The sequence below is a fragment of the Corvus brachyrhynchos genome, unplaced genomic scaffold (genome assembly GCF_000691975.1).
Source record: "Corvus brachyrhynchos isolate BGI_N302 unplaced genomic scaffold, ASM69197v1 scaffold22, whole genome shotgun sequence".
NCBI classification, from domain to species: Eukaryota; Metazoa; Chordata; class Aves; order Passeriformes; family Corvidae; genus Corvus; species Corvus brachyrhynchos.
In genome coordinates, this window is record NW_008238355.1 from 7,416,434 (window position 1) to 7,430,323 (window position 13,890).

The 13,890-nt window shown below is 32.5% G+C and overlaps 1 protein-coding gene across 5 annotated transcripts in view; it reads left to right on the forward strand.

Moving 5' to 3' along the window:
* Positions 1 to 3,025: 3,025 nt before the first annotated feature.
* The window catches only part of KIAA0825 (KIAA0825 ortholog), a 211,402-nt gene continuing 200,537 nt past the window's right edge, over positions 3,026 to 13,890 (forward strand). For 3 of the 5 annotated variants that reach the window (XM_017735435.1, XM_008634580.2, XM_017735437.1), the window contains exons 1-3: positions 3,027 to 3,818; positions 5,001 to 5,140; positions 13,007 to 13,175. In XM_017735435.1, coding sequence (XP_017590924.1) covers positions 5,010 to 5,140; positions 13,007 to 13,175 — 300 coding nt within the window. In that variant the 5' untranslated portion in view covers positions 3,027 to 3,818; positions 5,001 to 5,009. Of the gene's footprint in view, positions 3,819 to 5,000; positions 5,141 to 13,006; positions 13,176 to 13,890 lie in introns of all 5 variants that reach the window. The other 2 variants (XM_017735436.1, XM_017735438.1) reach the window with 2 other exon arrangements.

A 13,890-nucleotide genomic window follows, 5' to 3' on the forward strand; every position in this document is an offset into this window, starting at 1 on the left:
TAGCAGCAAATCTAAAAAAAGTAGTGCTGATTCCTTTCTGTTCTCAGCATTTCACTTTCTGTGGCTCAAAGAACTGGGGAGAGACAATAGGGAGAACTCATGGATTTTAGTTATAAATTCTGGCATGTACATATGCCTCCAGTACAGGCCTAAACTACATTATTTGAAAAAAAATACTATTACCGCTGGCCTGGGCCCTAGGGTATATCACCATGTCCCGCAGCCATAGGGAGGAGGAGGAGAGAAGATCCAGCAGGCAGGAATTGTGCAGCAAGATTGATTTATTTAATTATTTTACAAACTCTCTTATAGACTTTTTTCTTCATAGTCTAATTGGACAAAGGCAGGTGGTTTGGTTGTTTACGTACTCTGCTACCTCTTCTGTGAGAGAGAAAAGTCTCTCACAGACTTAGAAAACAGCAAGAAAATTCTTGCTAGCAGCATTTTTGTATCTACAAACTACAGATATTAAAAATAGTAGCATATGCTGTTTGTTAGAAATATGCATTTTTTACAGTCCTTTTTGACAGTATTATGATTCAAGGGCTGATATAGCTGCCTTAGATCATAGCACTGCATTCTGATATTACAGCTTTAGATGGAAGGCATAGCTTTCTGTTTCATCCACAGTGAGTACTCTGTTTCTTTAGTTGTATTTTATTCCCATTCTCTTATTTGGTGACTCTTATGATGGCAGAATTTGGAAGAAAACTGTATTCAAGAGGGTTACAAATAAGTATTTAATTATAGATACTTAGAATCTCTCTTTTAAAAAATATAAAGGAAAATGTTTTAAGTGTGTGGTGAATAATAATTTATGAATATAAAATTAACACTTAAGTATAAGTTTATGACAACAGCGAATGTGGAAAGTCTGCAGGGGGAACATTGCAAGATGATTTTAGTAAAACTTGTTTCAAAGTTATTTGTGGCATTCAAAATATTTAGTAAATAAAACCATCATGAAGACTGGTGATTCTGTTTTGTTGGGGTTTTTTTTGTATGCATTAAATGTTTGGGTTTTTTTACTGGAACAGTATGGTATTCTTTTTGTAAATGTTGTGTCTGCACCAGCAAAGTGTGGGAAATAGGTGAAAGGCAACTTGGAAAATTTAAATAGAGATCTTCAATATATATTAGCAGAAACAAAAATGGGTTATGTTCTTCTATGGAGAGAATTTTTAATTTTCCTTTTCTTTTACAAGTCTATTTTAAACAATAAACAAATTTTAAAGGATTTTTACCACAGAAAATTGGGTAAAAAGCTTTTACCATGTCAGAGTAGAGCTCAAGAAATTACAGTTTTTAAATGGATTTCTTGTGTACACTCTATGTGGTTTTCAAAATAATTTAAAATATTCAGACTATTTAAATATACAGAACAGTAGGAATTTCACATTGAATAGTAGTATCTCAGGCCACTGCCATCGCTCTTGCTGCCTGCTGTGCAATTGCAGATGACATCTTCTGTGCTGTAAAGTAGCTGAAAACAGTTATGCAACTAAAACTAGATAAAGGAAATCATTGTTAAGGTTTCATTGAGAGCATAAGCTGAGTGATGAAAAATCTTATCAATTCTCTCATCCCTTTTTAGTTTTGCAAGGATGTTAGGGCAATAAAGAGATATCTCCTGTAAGATAAGAAGCAGTAACAGAAAAAAGCTTCAATGACTTGGCTAATTCTCTGTACTTACAGTGCTGCAGCTTGACATATCCCTGTTTTCAAATTATGGATACATTGAGATGTGTGTATTCAACAGATGTGCTCATAAAAAATTCTATTCAAGATTTAGGTAAATGCTGCTTTTACAAACTGTGTGTCTGAAAACAAAGTCTTATTATAGTAAATATAAATATTACAAATTGATCTTAGAAATCCCATGGAATTTCACAGGTATGTTTGTACTGGAAGGGTTTTACAATTATGCTTAATTTAGTTGTTTTATCAGAATGAAGCAATACCCAATTGGAAGTAAATATCATTTTTATAGGAGATTTATTGCATTTGATTGACATTGAAAAAGAAAACATGCACACAAAAAATGCTTTTCAATGGTAAACATTATATGAATTTTAAATGCAAGAAGTATCTGTTGTATTAACTTCAGCTTTCCATAATATTTTTTAAATAGGCCTAATGATTTTTAGTAAAAATAGTTTCATAATTTGCACTTGTTATTACAATGAGATTAAATTGCATTGATACCATGGGTTAAAATAAGAGACCTGAAAAATGTTTCTTTTTAAGCTAAACTGTAGATATGTTAAGTTTCTTGAGTAGCTACCAAAAAGATTGACATCTATGTCATTTTAATGTTGATGAACGGTCCTCTAATATGTTTTGAAAAGAACTAGGCCTATTAGGATAGGGACTTACAGAGTTGCACCTGAAGCAGGTTCTCTAAGACCATTTCTTTCAAAATAGTTCATCGTAATAGTAAATTGAAATATGATGGAATGATACTTTTTATGCAGCTTAATAACAAGTTTTAAATTAATCTCCTTTACAGAAAAAAACCTGGGTTATTGGTATCTAAAATACTTTGACAGAATTTAAAAATTTTCAAAGAGTTTCAAAACAGGGTTCTTCCCCTGTACTATTCCAAATAAAAATTTTAAGAAATGGATTTCTTTCTTAACAAACAAACATTGGCAGTTTTTGCCATCAGAGGAGGGCTGCATCATACTCGTTCTTTGAGTGCATCAATGACTGTCTGCTCTTTGGAGCAACAGGAGAGGAGGGGAAAACCCAAATGGCAGGGGAGGGCCCTGGCTAGCGGATGCCCATCCGGCTGCCCCCAAGGCAGCCAAGGAGGGCAGGCAGCAGGCTGGTAGTGAATCCTGCTTAGAGTCCAGACCATCAGAGTCTCTTGGCACACTGAAGGCCCTGGCACTGGTTATGCTCAGTAACAGTAAAATTTCTTCTCAGTTGTGCTAATTTATGTCTTCATGTTCTTCTTTTTTCCTTCTGAAACATTTTTGGGTTCAGATTTTCAGAAGAAGAAATTAGTATTAGCCATCTAAAACAGTATTTAAAAACTGAATAATCAAATGTTGCTTTTCTTCCATAAACCAAGACTGAAAGGAATAATTGGTTTGTTTTGACAAGTGAACCAAAGAAGTATGACATAGAAGTCTTAACAGGAATGCATGCATGAAAACTAGGCTGTCATGTTTACAAGGTGATTTTTTTCATTTGATGAATTTTTCAAACAGTCACTAGTCTGTAAACTATACTGATATTTTTTTCCAAGGAATGCAAGCTTCTTTTGGCTGTCCTTTAAGGAAAAGAGTTAGGATTAAATATAAATACACAGTTTTGATTGTGCAGCTATTTTATGAAAACTCTAACTCATTCCAAACTGTTAGTATGTTTGCAGTATATATATCTATTACACAGTTCATTTTACACCAGTCATTGACTGTTCTACAAGACAGTTGAATAAAATATGTGTTTGAGTTATAGGTATTGAATGGTGTTAAAATCCCATTCCGTGTAAACTCTTTATAAGAGAAAAGGGAATGTGTGACCATGTCTATGGTAAGTAGTAAGAACTGTGTTTTCAGTATTCCTTTTATTTCAGTTCTGTAAAGCGCTGTTTAATGGTTTCCATTTAACTTTTAATTAACTGTCTTTAATTGCAGTAACATCTGTTAAGTTTTATATTAAAAGACTGACATTTCCTTAATGCTTTAAAACATGTATTTGGTTTACATCCAGGCTTTTTCACCAGCAAGTGATTGAGTTTCATCTACATCCCAAAATGTTGGAAGTTTGAATTGTTATTTGCAAAGGGGTATTCTGTAGCTTCTGAGAATGTAAGAAAGCCCTGTATCCATTAAATATTTCATATTGGTGGGCTGTTAATTGAGATGTGCGAGATATTATGCTTTAGAGAACTTCCATGTTTGTTTGAACATCGCTTTGGAAGAGCAAAACCAGAAGTGTGTATTTTTGCTACTTTTAGGTCTACACCTCATATATGACCAAAACCAATTATCTTGACCTTGCATCTTAAATCTTTGATGGTTTTTTTTAAGCATGTGTTTTGTGGACAGTTCACTTAGAAAAATTCAATCTATTTTTCTAATAATGCTTCTAGATAACAACCAACACTGTAGTTCCTTTGTAAAAGAATATTGCTTGCAGGAAATATAATTTATTTATTAATTTATTATATTTTGTTGCCCAAACATTGTATGCATCTGAGTATTTTGTTTGTTCCTCATGTTGTTGCTGCAATATGGATAGTATTAAATATGACATACTAAATAGTAGACATTAAATATACTGGTTATTAAGAAGATTCCAGTTTTTATATAATATTTTTCTTTAATTTTGGTAGTAAGTAATCACTGATGGTAAAACCAATTTCATTATATCTCAAAAAGAGGATGCAGAAAAAACCAGAAAACAGAGAAAAAAACTACTAGTCCTTTGCTTCTGATATAAAGACTCAAAGCTAGTGTATTAGTTTGAATAGGCTGGTGGATTTGATCTGTGTTTAGTAAAATGAGTACAAAGCTAGATGAAACTTGATTTAGTCTGGATTTTTATATTTGCATGTATATGCAATGATGTGCTGAATTTCCAGAAAACAGTTACTCCTTGGACAGAAATTTTAAGTACACAGAAAGTAAGTTCATCCTGTAATGTGTTTATTTTTAGTTTCCATTTATAATAGTGGGAATTTTCTTTCTAAATCTTAAAAGAAAAAAAAAGCTACTGCTGTGATTAAGGTAAAAGAACTGATTTCTTTAAACTAAAGAAATGCAAGATACGATGAAACTTATCTCAACATTTGTTTTCCGGGTTTCCCTCTATAGCAGTCTACACAGAAGCATGCACAAGGTTTACTATTCAACATTGATTTTGTAATTCCACACATAAATACTTCCCTTATTAATCTAATGTTTCCAAAGATCAAGATGTTGTATACTTTGGTACTTTTAGTCCACATTTTTCCATTATTTAACAATTTTTCTGTATTTGTTTTACAGATTCTAAAAATGGAATGGGGAGGAGAGTATTCTTTTGATTCTTCCAATTTAGACTGTTTGTTAAATGTCCTCCCTGGAGAATTGGAATTTCAACAAATCCTTAGTGATCTTGATGAGAAAATAAAGAAGAACTCTTTCAGGTAAAGACTATTTTATTTGTATCCAAAATACTGGTGAAAGTCATTGCATTTAGAGAGAAATGTGGCTTAACTTACCTTTCTTTTCTAGTAGTAGGTTAAAATTCTGATAAATATTTCAGCAGTAATTTTATTTTAACCACTCAAGCATTTAACAAATTTTTAATGCCATATAACTATTGTGCTAAAGTCTTTCTCTCTATGGTATTTTTAAACAGTTGTATCATCTTAATCTTAGGTTCTATTGCAGTAGGTGTGATAGTGAAGGAAGAAAATGTGAATTCCCATGACAGTTGTATTTCCTACTACTATGAGATAGAATTTCCTACTAATGAGATAGAATTTTTATTGACTGAAAGAACTACAGAATTTGACAAAAAGCAGAATTTAAACTCAGTATGTTCTTTAGGCATTTCTAATGGAAGTAGAAAAATGAATTAATGTGTATTTTTTTTCTTATATGATCCACTGATATACTATTTCAGTTAAAACTCTTGTGCTGCAATTACACATTTTCTAACTACAATTTGTAATATATTTCTTTGTCCACTTCCTTGTAACATACTGATTTCCAAAAATCAGTGTTATAGAAACAGTGGAGTACTAAAAAAGTTTGTTGTTGATGCAGAGTTTTTGCATGAATACAAAATAATCAGCTCAAGGTTCTATGCCTTTTTTACAGCTTAACTCTTTAGTACGTTTGTAATACTTTCATCAGTGAAAGATGCTCTTAAGCAAATAATTTTTGTCCATTTAGAAAAACAAGTGTGCAGTCAGAGATATAACAAATGGCAGGATTTTATATTAAATTTTGAAAATGCTTACCTTTGGATAACATTGCATCTTATAGAAAGTTGTATGATTTCAAAGAATGTCCTTCATGTCATCTCATTTAAGATTGTATCATTTTAATGCAGCCCACATTTGTGAGACATCTTTGCTCCCAAACAGCTTCTGGAAGGATGGAAATAAACCATTGCCATATCTCACTGAAAACTGACTTAGACAATTTCTCCATTATTGTCATATTGGTTATGCTGGGCTAAGAGCTTTTTGGGGGGGTTATCTGTATTACTCTTATCTCAAATTTTCATTTCATTTAAAAACTTCTTGTTTACTAAAGTACTTGCAATATTAATAATTCCGTGGTAGCAATGTTAGTGAAGATCTGGTAAATACACTGTTGTGGATCACTGCATAATACAATTTCATGTTAGAGTTTTCCATCTGTTGACACGAGTGAAATGTAGATACTTAGAGATTAGTTGATGTCATAACATAGTTAATTACACAGGTAATTAAATTTCGAGCATCTATGGTCTTGTATATCTGGAAGAAACAGCATCAGTGTTTTTAGCATAACTGTTGTCACCTCTTCAGCTACCAAATAAAAGTGATTTTGTTGTGATTGTGCAGAGAGATCCTGACAATTAGGAAGATTATTATCAAAATGGACCTTTAGAATGAATGCTTTACTACTATTTTTTGTTTTAATGTGTAAAAAATGTATGCTGCTTGATGAGAAAACATTTTATTTGACTGTAGGAAAGGAAGCCAGCTGTTCATTCCTTTAAGTGGTACTTTATGTCAACTTAACATTATATGTTACATTTTACATTAACATCATCACAGTGGAAGTGTTTCTATGTCTTGAAGGAGGCTGATTGTCACTGTCTTAGCTATCTAGTCTTATAAATTAGAAGGACCTTTCACTATAAGTTTTGTAAGATCCAAATGATATTTTATTAAAGGAGAGCAGGAAACTGGATTAGGATGTGGTACACAGCAATGCAGGTCAGGAAAAGTTTAGTATTTCTGCTGAATTGACACTTAAGTTAGCTTTAACCTTATTTTCACAAGGAAAAACAGGAAGTAGCTCTGTAGGTACCAGGTGCTATTTTGCTCCTGTAATATGTCATTTTCAGAAATTGAGAGAGTTTAAAATAAGATGGACAGCAGCTGATGTGACTTTTAAATTAAAAACAGTCCTTTTATTGCTAATATATTAGAGGTAGCATAGAATGAAATAATTTTCAAGTTACCATTGATCTTTATAAGTGGTATGATAAGAGCAGCTCTATGTGATACAGTGATACATTTGAAATACAATCCATTTTTCATCAGATAGATTTATGCTTTTATTAGACCACAGAGAATGAACAAAATAGTATACAGCATATATATATTTAAAAATAAAACATTGTGTAAAAAATTATGAGGCGAGAGTGTATAAATCATCCAACTGCTCATTTATTCCCTTCTAACTGAATAAGTTTTATAAAATTGTGTGACATGACAAATCAGATATGGTTTTCATCTGTTGAGTTACCTTCAGTATTTTTGTACTGTACCAACTCTATTTGGTGCTATAACAACAACAAAAAAAGGCCATACATGTGCAATTGTATTATATGCAAGTTTTAAGGTAGTAAGTGGTTCATTCATTCACTATTATATAACAGAACTCTTATTATGCTTGAATGTTAACTTTATTTTTACAGCAGTTTATAGAAACAGGTGAATATGAACGCTCAAAACTATTGTCATTGCTGGCCAGTTTGGGGTACAGTGATAGTCTCAGGTTATTCTCAAGAGTGAAGTTGTATTCATCAGGATGGCCTTTTGTCTTCATTCTTTCCTTTCACATTTCACTTCTACTGCTTATCAAAACCGAGTATTTGGATTATTTTTCCAAATTGGTGGTTTAAGAATTACTAACATTTAATTTGTGAGCAATCCACAAAACTAAACTTGCAGCTTGTGTTTAATACTTCTAAGCAGGAAATACAGTACAGAGCTTGAAACCAAGCCTATAGTTCATAGCTTGAAGTGATTGTTAAGCATGAGATCTCTTCAGCAGTTGATTTTTATTTGTGTATTCAGTTTTTTCTTCAGTGAATGCTGCCTTTTAGTTGTGATAAAGCAACAAGATTTTATGAGACTGTAGGACAGTATGAGGTGTTCTAGGTCTTCATCAACAGAACAATTGCTTAGAATTCAACACAATTATTTATTAATAATTGTATTTCCACAGCACCCTGGAGATTATAACTTTGTTAGGTCTTTCACAAATGCTTAATTTGACTTCAACCTGATAAACTTCAACCTGACCCAATTAACAGTAGTTTAGTCATAAGGATTTTGAAAAAGGTTTTTTTTGAAGGGCTGCAATGAGATCGATACTAGGAAGTGCTTATAACATTGCATCTTTTCCCATCACCATTTGATATAAATTGTAGTAAATATTTGAGAAGTAACAAGATCTTTACCTTGTGAATTGTAGACTATCTGGTAAGTGTCTCAGTAAAGATGTTAGTCTGACGTGGTCCAGCTGTTGATCATAACTTTGCTGATTTGCCAGGAAATGCTTCCCCATATTGCAACTTTACAACAAAGGGATGGAGGAGTTTCAAACAGGATATCAAGTCAACCTATCTCATTCCATTTTGGTGTATCAGAACTGGAGTGTGCAAGGGCTTACGTGTTTTTAAACTGAGACGTGCTACAGGAGTTACCTTTCTGTTTTATTTTGAAGAAAATCTTGGCTTGTTCTGCTCTGGAATTTTCAGGAAGCAGCTATGCCTCACATTTCTGTTTGTCAAGAGATTTATCGAAATCTTGGCACCTCCAACCAAAATCCCAAGAGTGGTTGGGTATTTGGGAGAATTTCAAACTAGGGCTAATTGTAGAGGAAAAAAATTACGATTTTATCAGGTTTACTCAGACCTAATATTTATCACAGCTTTCAAAATGAATTTTATTCTTTTGGGTGAATGTAACTGGCTTGTTGTACAAATGTATTACTTTTGTCTATAAAGATTTTAGAGCAACATTATTTAAATCTTTGTCAGAATAGTAGTTGTCTAATCACTTTCCTGGGCCAATTGCTAGGAATAAGCAAATAAACTGAGAAAGGAATGTAATTTTTTTCCTGTGCAGACTGTGTTGTCTTTGTGCATAATCACTGAGTTTGGGTTGGTTGTTCCTTATCAGCTTCGTACATGGGCAGCACAGTTGCTCAGAAATTGGCTGTTTTATTGACACACAATTTCTTTATTCAAATATTCAGTGATTATCACTGTGTCAGTACCTTAGGTGGTTAATTAGCTGTCATCTACATCTACAGAAACTGTAATCAGATCTTTGACTGCCCTACAAAGTATCCCATTTCATTTCATACAAGCATATATGAGATGATGGGTTTTGAACATCTCACTGTCATGTTTTGGTCAATGGAGTTGAAAAACTCATGTTTTACTGCCAATCTTCTGAAATAACTTATCAAGTTATCTTGTGACTCAAGCTTACATCTTGTGACTGAAATATCTCAAGCCTTTAAAACAAGATTGGAAATTAAAGGTGGGTGGGCAGTGGTTTGGTTAGAACTGACTGTTCTTAAATGGTTAAGCTGTTGAGTAACTTTCTCTTGCTAAACTGTAGCAAAGTCATCACCATTCTATTTCTTGTGGTTTCAATGATACTGTTACTTTAGAGTGGATATGTTTTGTAAGTAGCTAAATTAGAGATAGCCAGTCGTTTTCAGAGTCCTTTAACCAGGTGCTGCGTCTTTGGTTTACATCTTAGGGTTCAAGATCAAGAGGAAGTTTAACAATGTCTGTGTGAATTATACTGCTACAAGACTTTCTCCAATTTTTTTTACTACTCACAGCAGGTCCTCTGATACACAGGTTTCTAAATTATATGACTCAGTTTTGTACAAATCTCCTATACCTTTAGTAGTCAAGGTTTTTAATGAGTAATAACAAAGTAGTTTTATAACACTGCTTGTGTCTTCAACAGCCGTGAAAACAATGATCTCAATTATTTTTAAAAAGTCTGTTCTGAACAAAAGAGATGTAAACTGATTCTAAAGCTGTTTCCATGAATATGAGGATCTTAAGACTAAGGAACATGAGGGTAAAAGATAATTTCAATTTATAGCTTAGCAGTTTAATTTAACCAATGTCATTGTCATTTTATGGCTGCTCCATATGCTAGATGAAATAAATTGAAATGTGCTTGTTAGAAATTGAAAGAAGTTAGAAGATCATGCTTTAATTTACTCATCGTAATCTTAGGCAATGGAAAATGATATGTGGAGTGGGCAACCCTCATTCTGATACTGTACTTTTCAAAATAATGTTGTGTGACATTGTATGATAGTATGATAGTGCTTACACTATCAGTTCCATTATAGTACTTTTTAAACTGTTTGTCCATTGATTAAACCACTTTAAAAGCAGTCTCTCCACATGATTAGGTTATTTGTAAAAACTACCATTAACTTCATAAATAAGAGCACCTAAGGGCTCTTACATTGAGATTGTCTCTCTGCAGTGTGAGTCCTTACCAAATGCTTCTCCAGAAAGGCACTCCAATATGGACACAGATAATATAAGACAACTTTGCTTTGGTTTGTTAAAGAACTGCAAATACTCTCGTGTAAAAAGGGAGAAGGTATTTCAGTCAAATCATTTTCACTTGCATAATGGTATGCTAGTAGTACTAGCCACAAAAAATTATGTGCCCACAAAGGCTCAAGGTACTACTTGTGTGGGTGTGGGACTAAAGATCTGTTTATTGAAAAATCAGTCAATTAAAAAAAAAACCATACAAGCATAGCTAACATATTTCTTTGCTACAGAGAACAGTTATTTTTTCTTCTTTGATCAGTCCTTGCTTAGTAGTTTGGTAAATGGTTTTTTTCTGTTTGTGTCTGAATAGTTCCGCAGGTTCCAAAAAAGAAGTTGGGTCATCTGTGGACAAAAAATTAATTGAGGGCTATTAAATTTGCACTTCCATAGTATGTATATAATGTCAGTTGACATAATCTGGATCAATGCCTCAGTACGTTCAAAAAAGGCGCTAATGTACTGCTCTGAACTTAAATGCATTTGCACTTAATGAAAAAATATTATTGGGAAAAAAGGAATTTAGCACTTTATATGGCTTTTTAAAAAAACTGTACTTTTAAGAATAAAATTAATTAAATACATTAAGCATATTTTTAACATCAAAATTACGTTTTTCTGAAACTTTAGCAGATTTCCTTTCTAAACCAGGAAATCAAAGTCTCATTCTCCCCACACTGACATGAAATTATAAAGTTTTTAATACCAGCCTAGGTAGTGAGAATAATTTAAATTGTATTTAGCAGAAGTCTTTTACTTAAAATACTTGCATTCTAAACTCAGATAATACACATTACTTTCTTTCTTTTTTTTTTTTTTTTTTTTTGAGGTAACCAAATTTTTAGATATTTAATTAATGTAATTAATGTAAAGGAATAAGTAACTATAATTAACCATGTTCTTGTATTACTGAGTGTTGACAAAAATCTTAATGAGATGTAGCAGTGGTTTTGAGACCCTGTTTACCTACAATAGTCTGTATTCTGTAAATAGGATGAAAATATGTTTATTCAATAAAAAACAGCTTTAGTCCTAATTAAATATTTATTTGGGGAGGATAAAAGAATTAAATAAAATGAAGAGAGTAATCATGATTTATAGTTGTAGGGGAGGTAAGGGGCAGGGGAGTGGCACTGAAATCTGTCCATTTAATTCCCTTATCAGTATTGGGACCAATTACCAAAATGTCTGGTCTTGAGAAGGCTGTAGTTTATTCATATCTTGTAGTTATTAGCTTGCTCACAGATTCATATGTCAAAGATAAGTGTGAAAATTCACTCATAATTGTAGTAGATTGGCACAGATTTAACAACGGTAGCATCTTTTATATTGCACAATGCTGTAATCTATTTGGGTATATTTGACACACATCAGCACACCACAATAAAATCCCTTGATAGTGTCCCAGGAGCCAAGGTGTATGAAGAAGGCATTTCATTTTGTAGTCCTGAGAACAGATTTCAGAAGCTAAAAAGATACTTGCCAATCTTTTGTCAAGTTTAGAATGTGAATGCATGGCTGGGTAATTAAACCTATTTCTACCTAGATCTAAATAGTATTTTTGTAACTGAAACTGTATAAAATATTAATCATTGCTTTGGAAAAAAAAAAGTAATAAAATACTGAAAAGGTGTTTTTGTAGGAAAATATATAGAATTAAATTGTTTTGGATTTTCTTGTTTCATTTTGTTTTGCTTTCAACTAAATGTCCACACAAATAGAAATAAAACAGTTCTAGATGTTCAGTTTTCTTGTGATCTTTACAACTGAAATCACTGTAATAACCTAATGACACGTCTGGTTTCATAAAAAGAGTTATGATTCTAGATGAATGTTAAGGAGTGGATCAGCTCCTTGAAAACAAACTCTTTCAAATACTCTAATGACAAAACAAGAAAGAAAAGGTCTGCTTTCTCGGCACAACTGGCTTTAAAATTCTTTTCAACATTTTCTGTGATGTCAATGGGTCTTTAAGAAGTTATTAATATATCTTATGTTTTATAAAACAACTGCTGATTGCTAAAGAAGCAAAATGACACATTCACCTTTGAATACAGTAGTTGATTCAGTTTATAGTCTCTGCTTTAGCTAATTAAGCACCAAGGACCAGATATTAGGTTGGATAACGTCCCATTCATTAACTACTTTATTAAAAAGAATAGGGTTGTTTGAAAGTGAAGCTGTACATACTCTTGATGAGGATGGTACAGTCTGGCCTGAAGGAAATTTTTTTTAGCTCTAGCTCAACTGTATTTAAATGTTAATTGTTAATTCTGCAAATTTAGGTCTTATTTTGTGAGGGTAACTTAATCCATTAATAACAAGGATCTTGATTTTAAGTAGTGTTACCTTAATTTTAAGTAGCTTTTCTTTTTTAAATATGGAATATATAAAATGCTTTTGTCTCCAAATAATGAAGAAAAATAATGTGATTTTTCTTTTTTTCTTTTTCTTTTAGCATAGAAAAGTGTCTTAAAGACCTTCAATCAGATGTAAATGAAATATGTACTGATGAAGTACTACAAAGCACAACTGACTGCATTCAGTGGCTAAATAACTGCAGTTTTAGTTCTCTCAGACCTTCTTCTGCAGACCATGGAGAGCTGCTGGAGTTCCTTAAGACCCTGGTAAAAATTGTTTATTAAAGACTTTAATGTTGGAAAGTCAGTTATAGTATTGGAGGTGGGAGGGTGAGTTCAATTAGTTTTCTCATTTCAGTCTTTGGTGTTGTGAACATAGTTCAGAAATTCATGTTTGCAGCAGGGTTTTATGTTTCCTTTTGATCATGCCTTAAATAGATAAACTTGAGACAAAATCTTTTCACAGATGCTACCATATGTTCAGCACTGCTAGCATTGTTTTATAAAACACATGTTGATAAAAAGAATTTGGAAGTTACTGTCTACACTAAGGCTGTTAATGTTACTGCATGTTTTTCACTTGTATCAGTATGAATGTAACTCATCTAGTATATGTTATTGTCCTTTATGCATTATTTAAGCATAAACTTCCTACCTTCTATGTGACCAGAGGAGTAGGTGGTAGATGCCCCATCCCTGGAAATGATCCAGGCCAAGTTGTAGCTTTATCTAGTTGAAGATGTCCCTGCTCATTGTAGGAGGATTGTACTAAATGAGCTTTAAAGTCCCTTCCAATTCAAATGACTCTATGATTCTATACTTCCCAATTAGAAATGTGGGAACTACAACTTTTGTCCTACCAAGTTATACAACGAGATGCAACAAGAAATCAAATTTCACTTCAATGCAAAGTTCCATCATTTTAGAGGGTATTTTTATCCAAAATTTTTATTAAAAGTTTACATTTGAAGATATTTTTGGA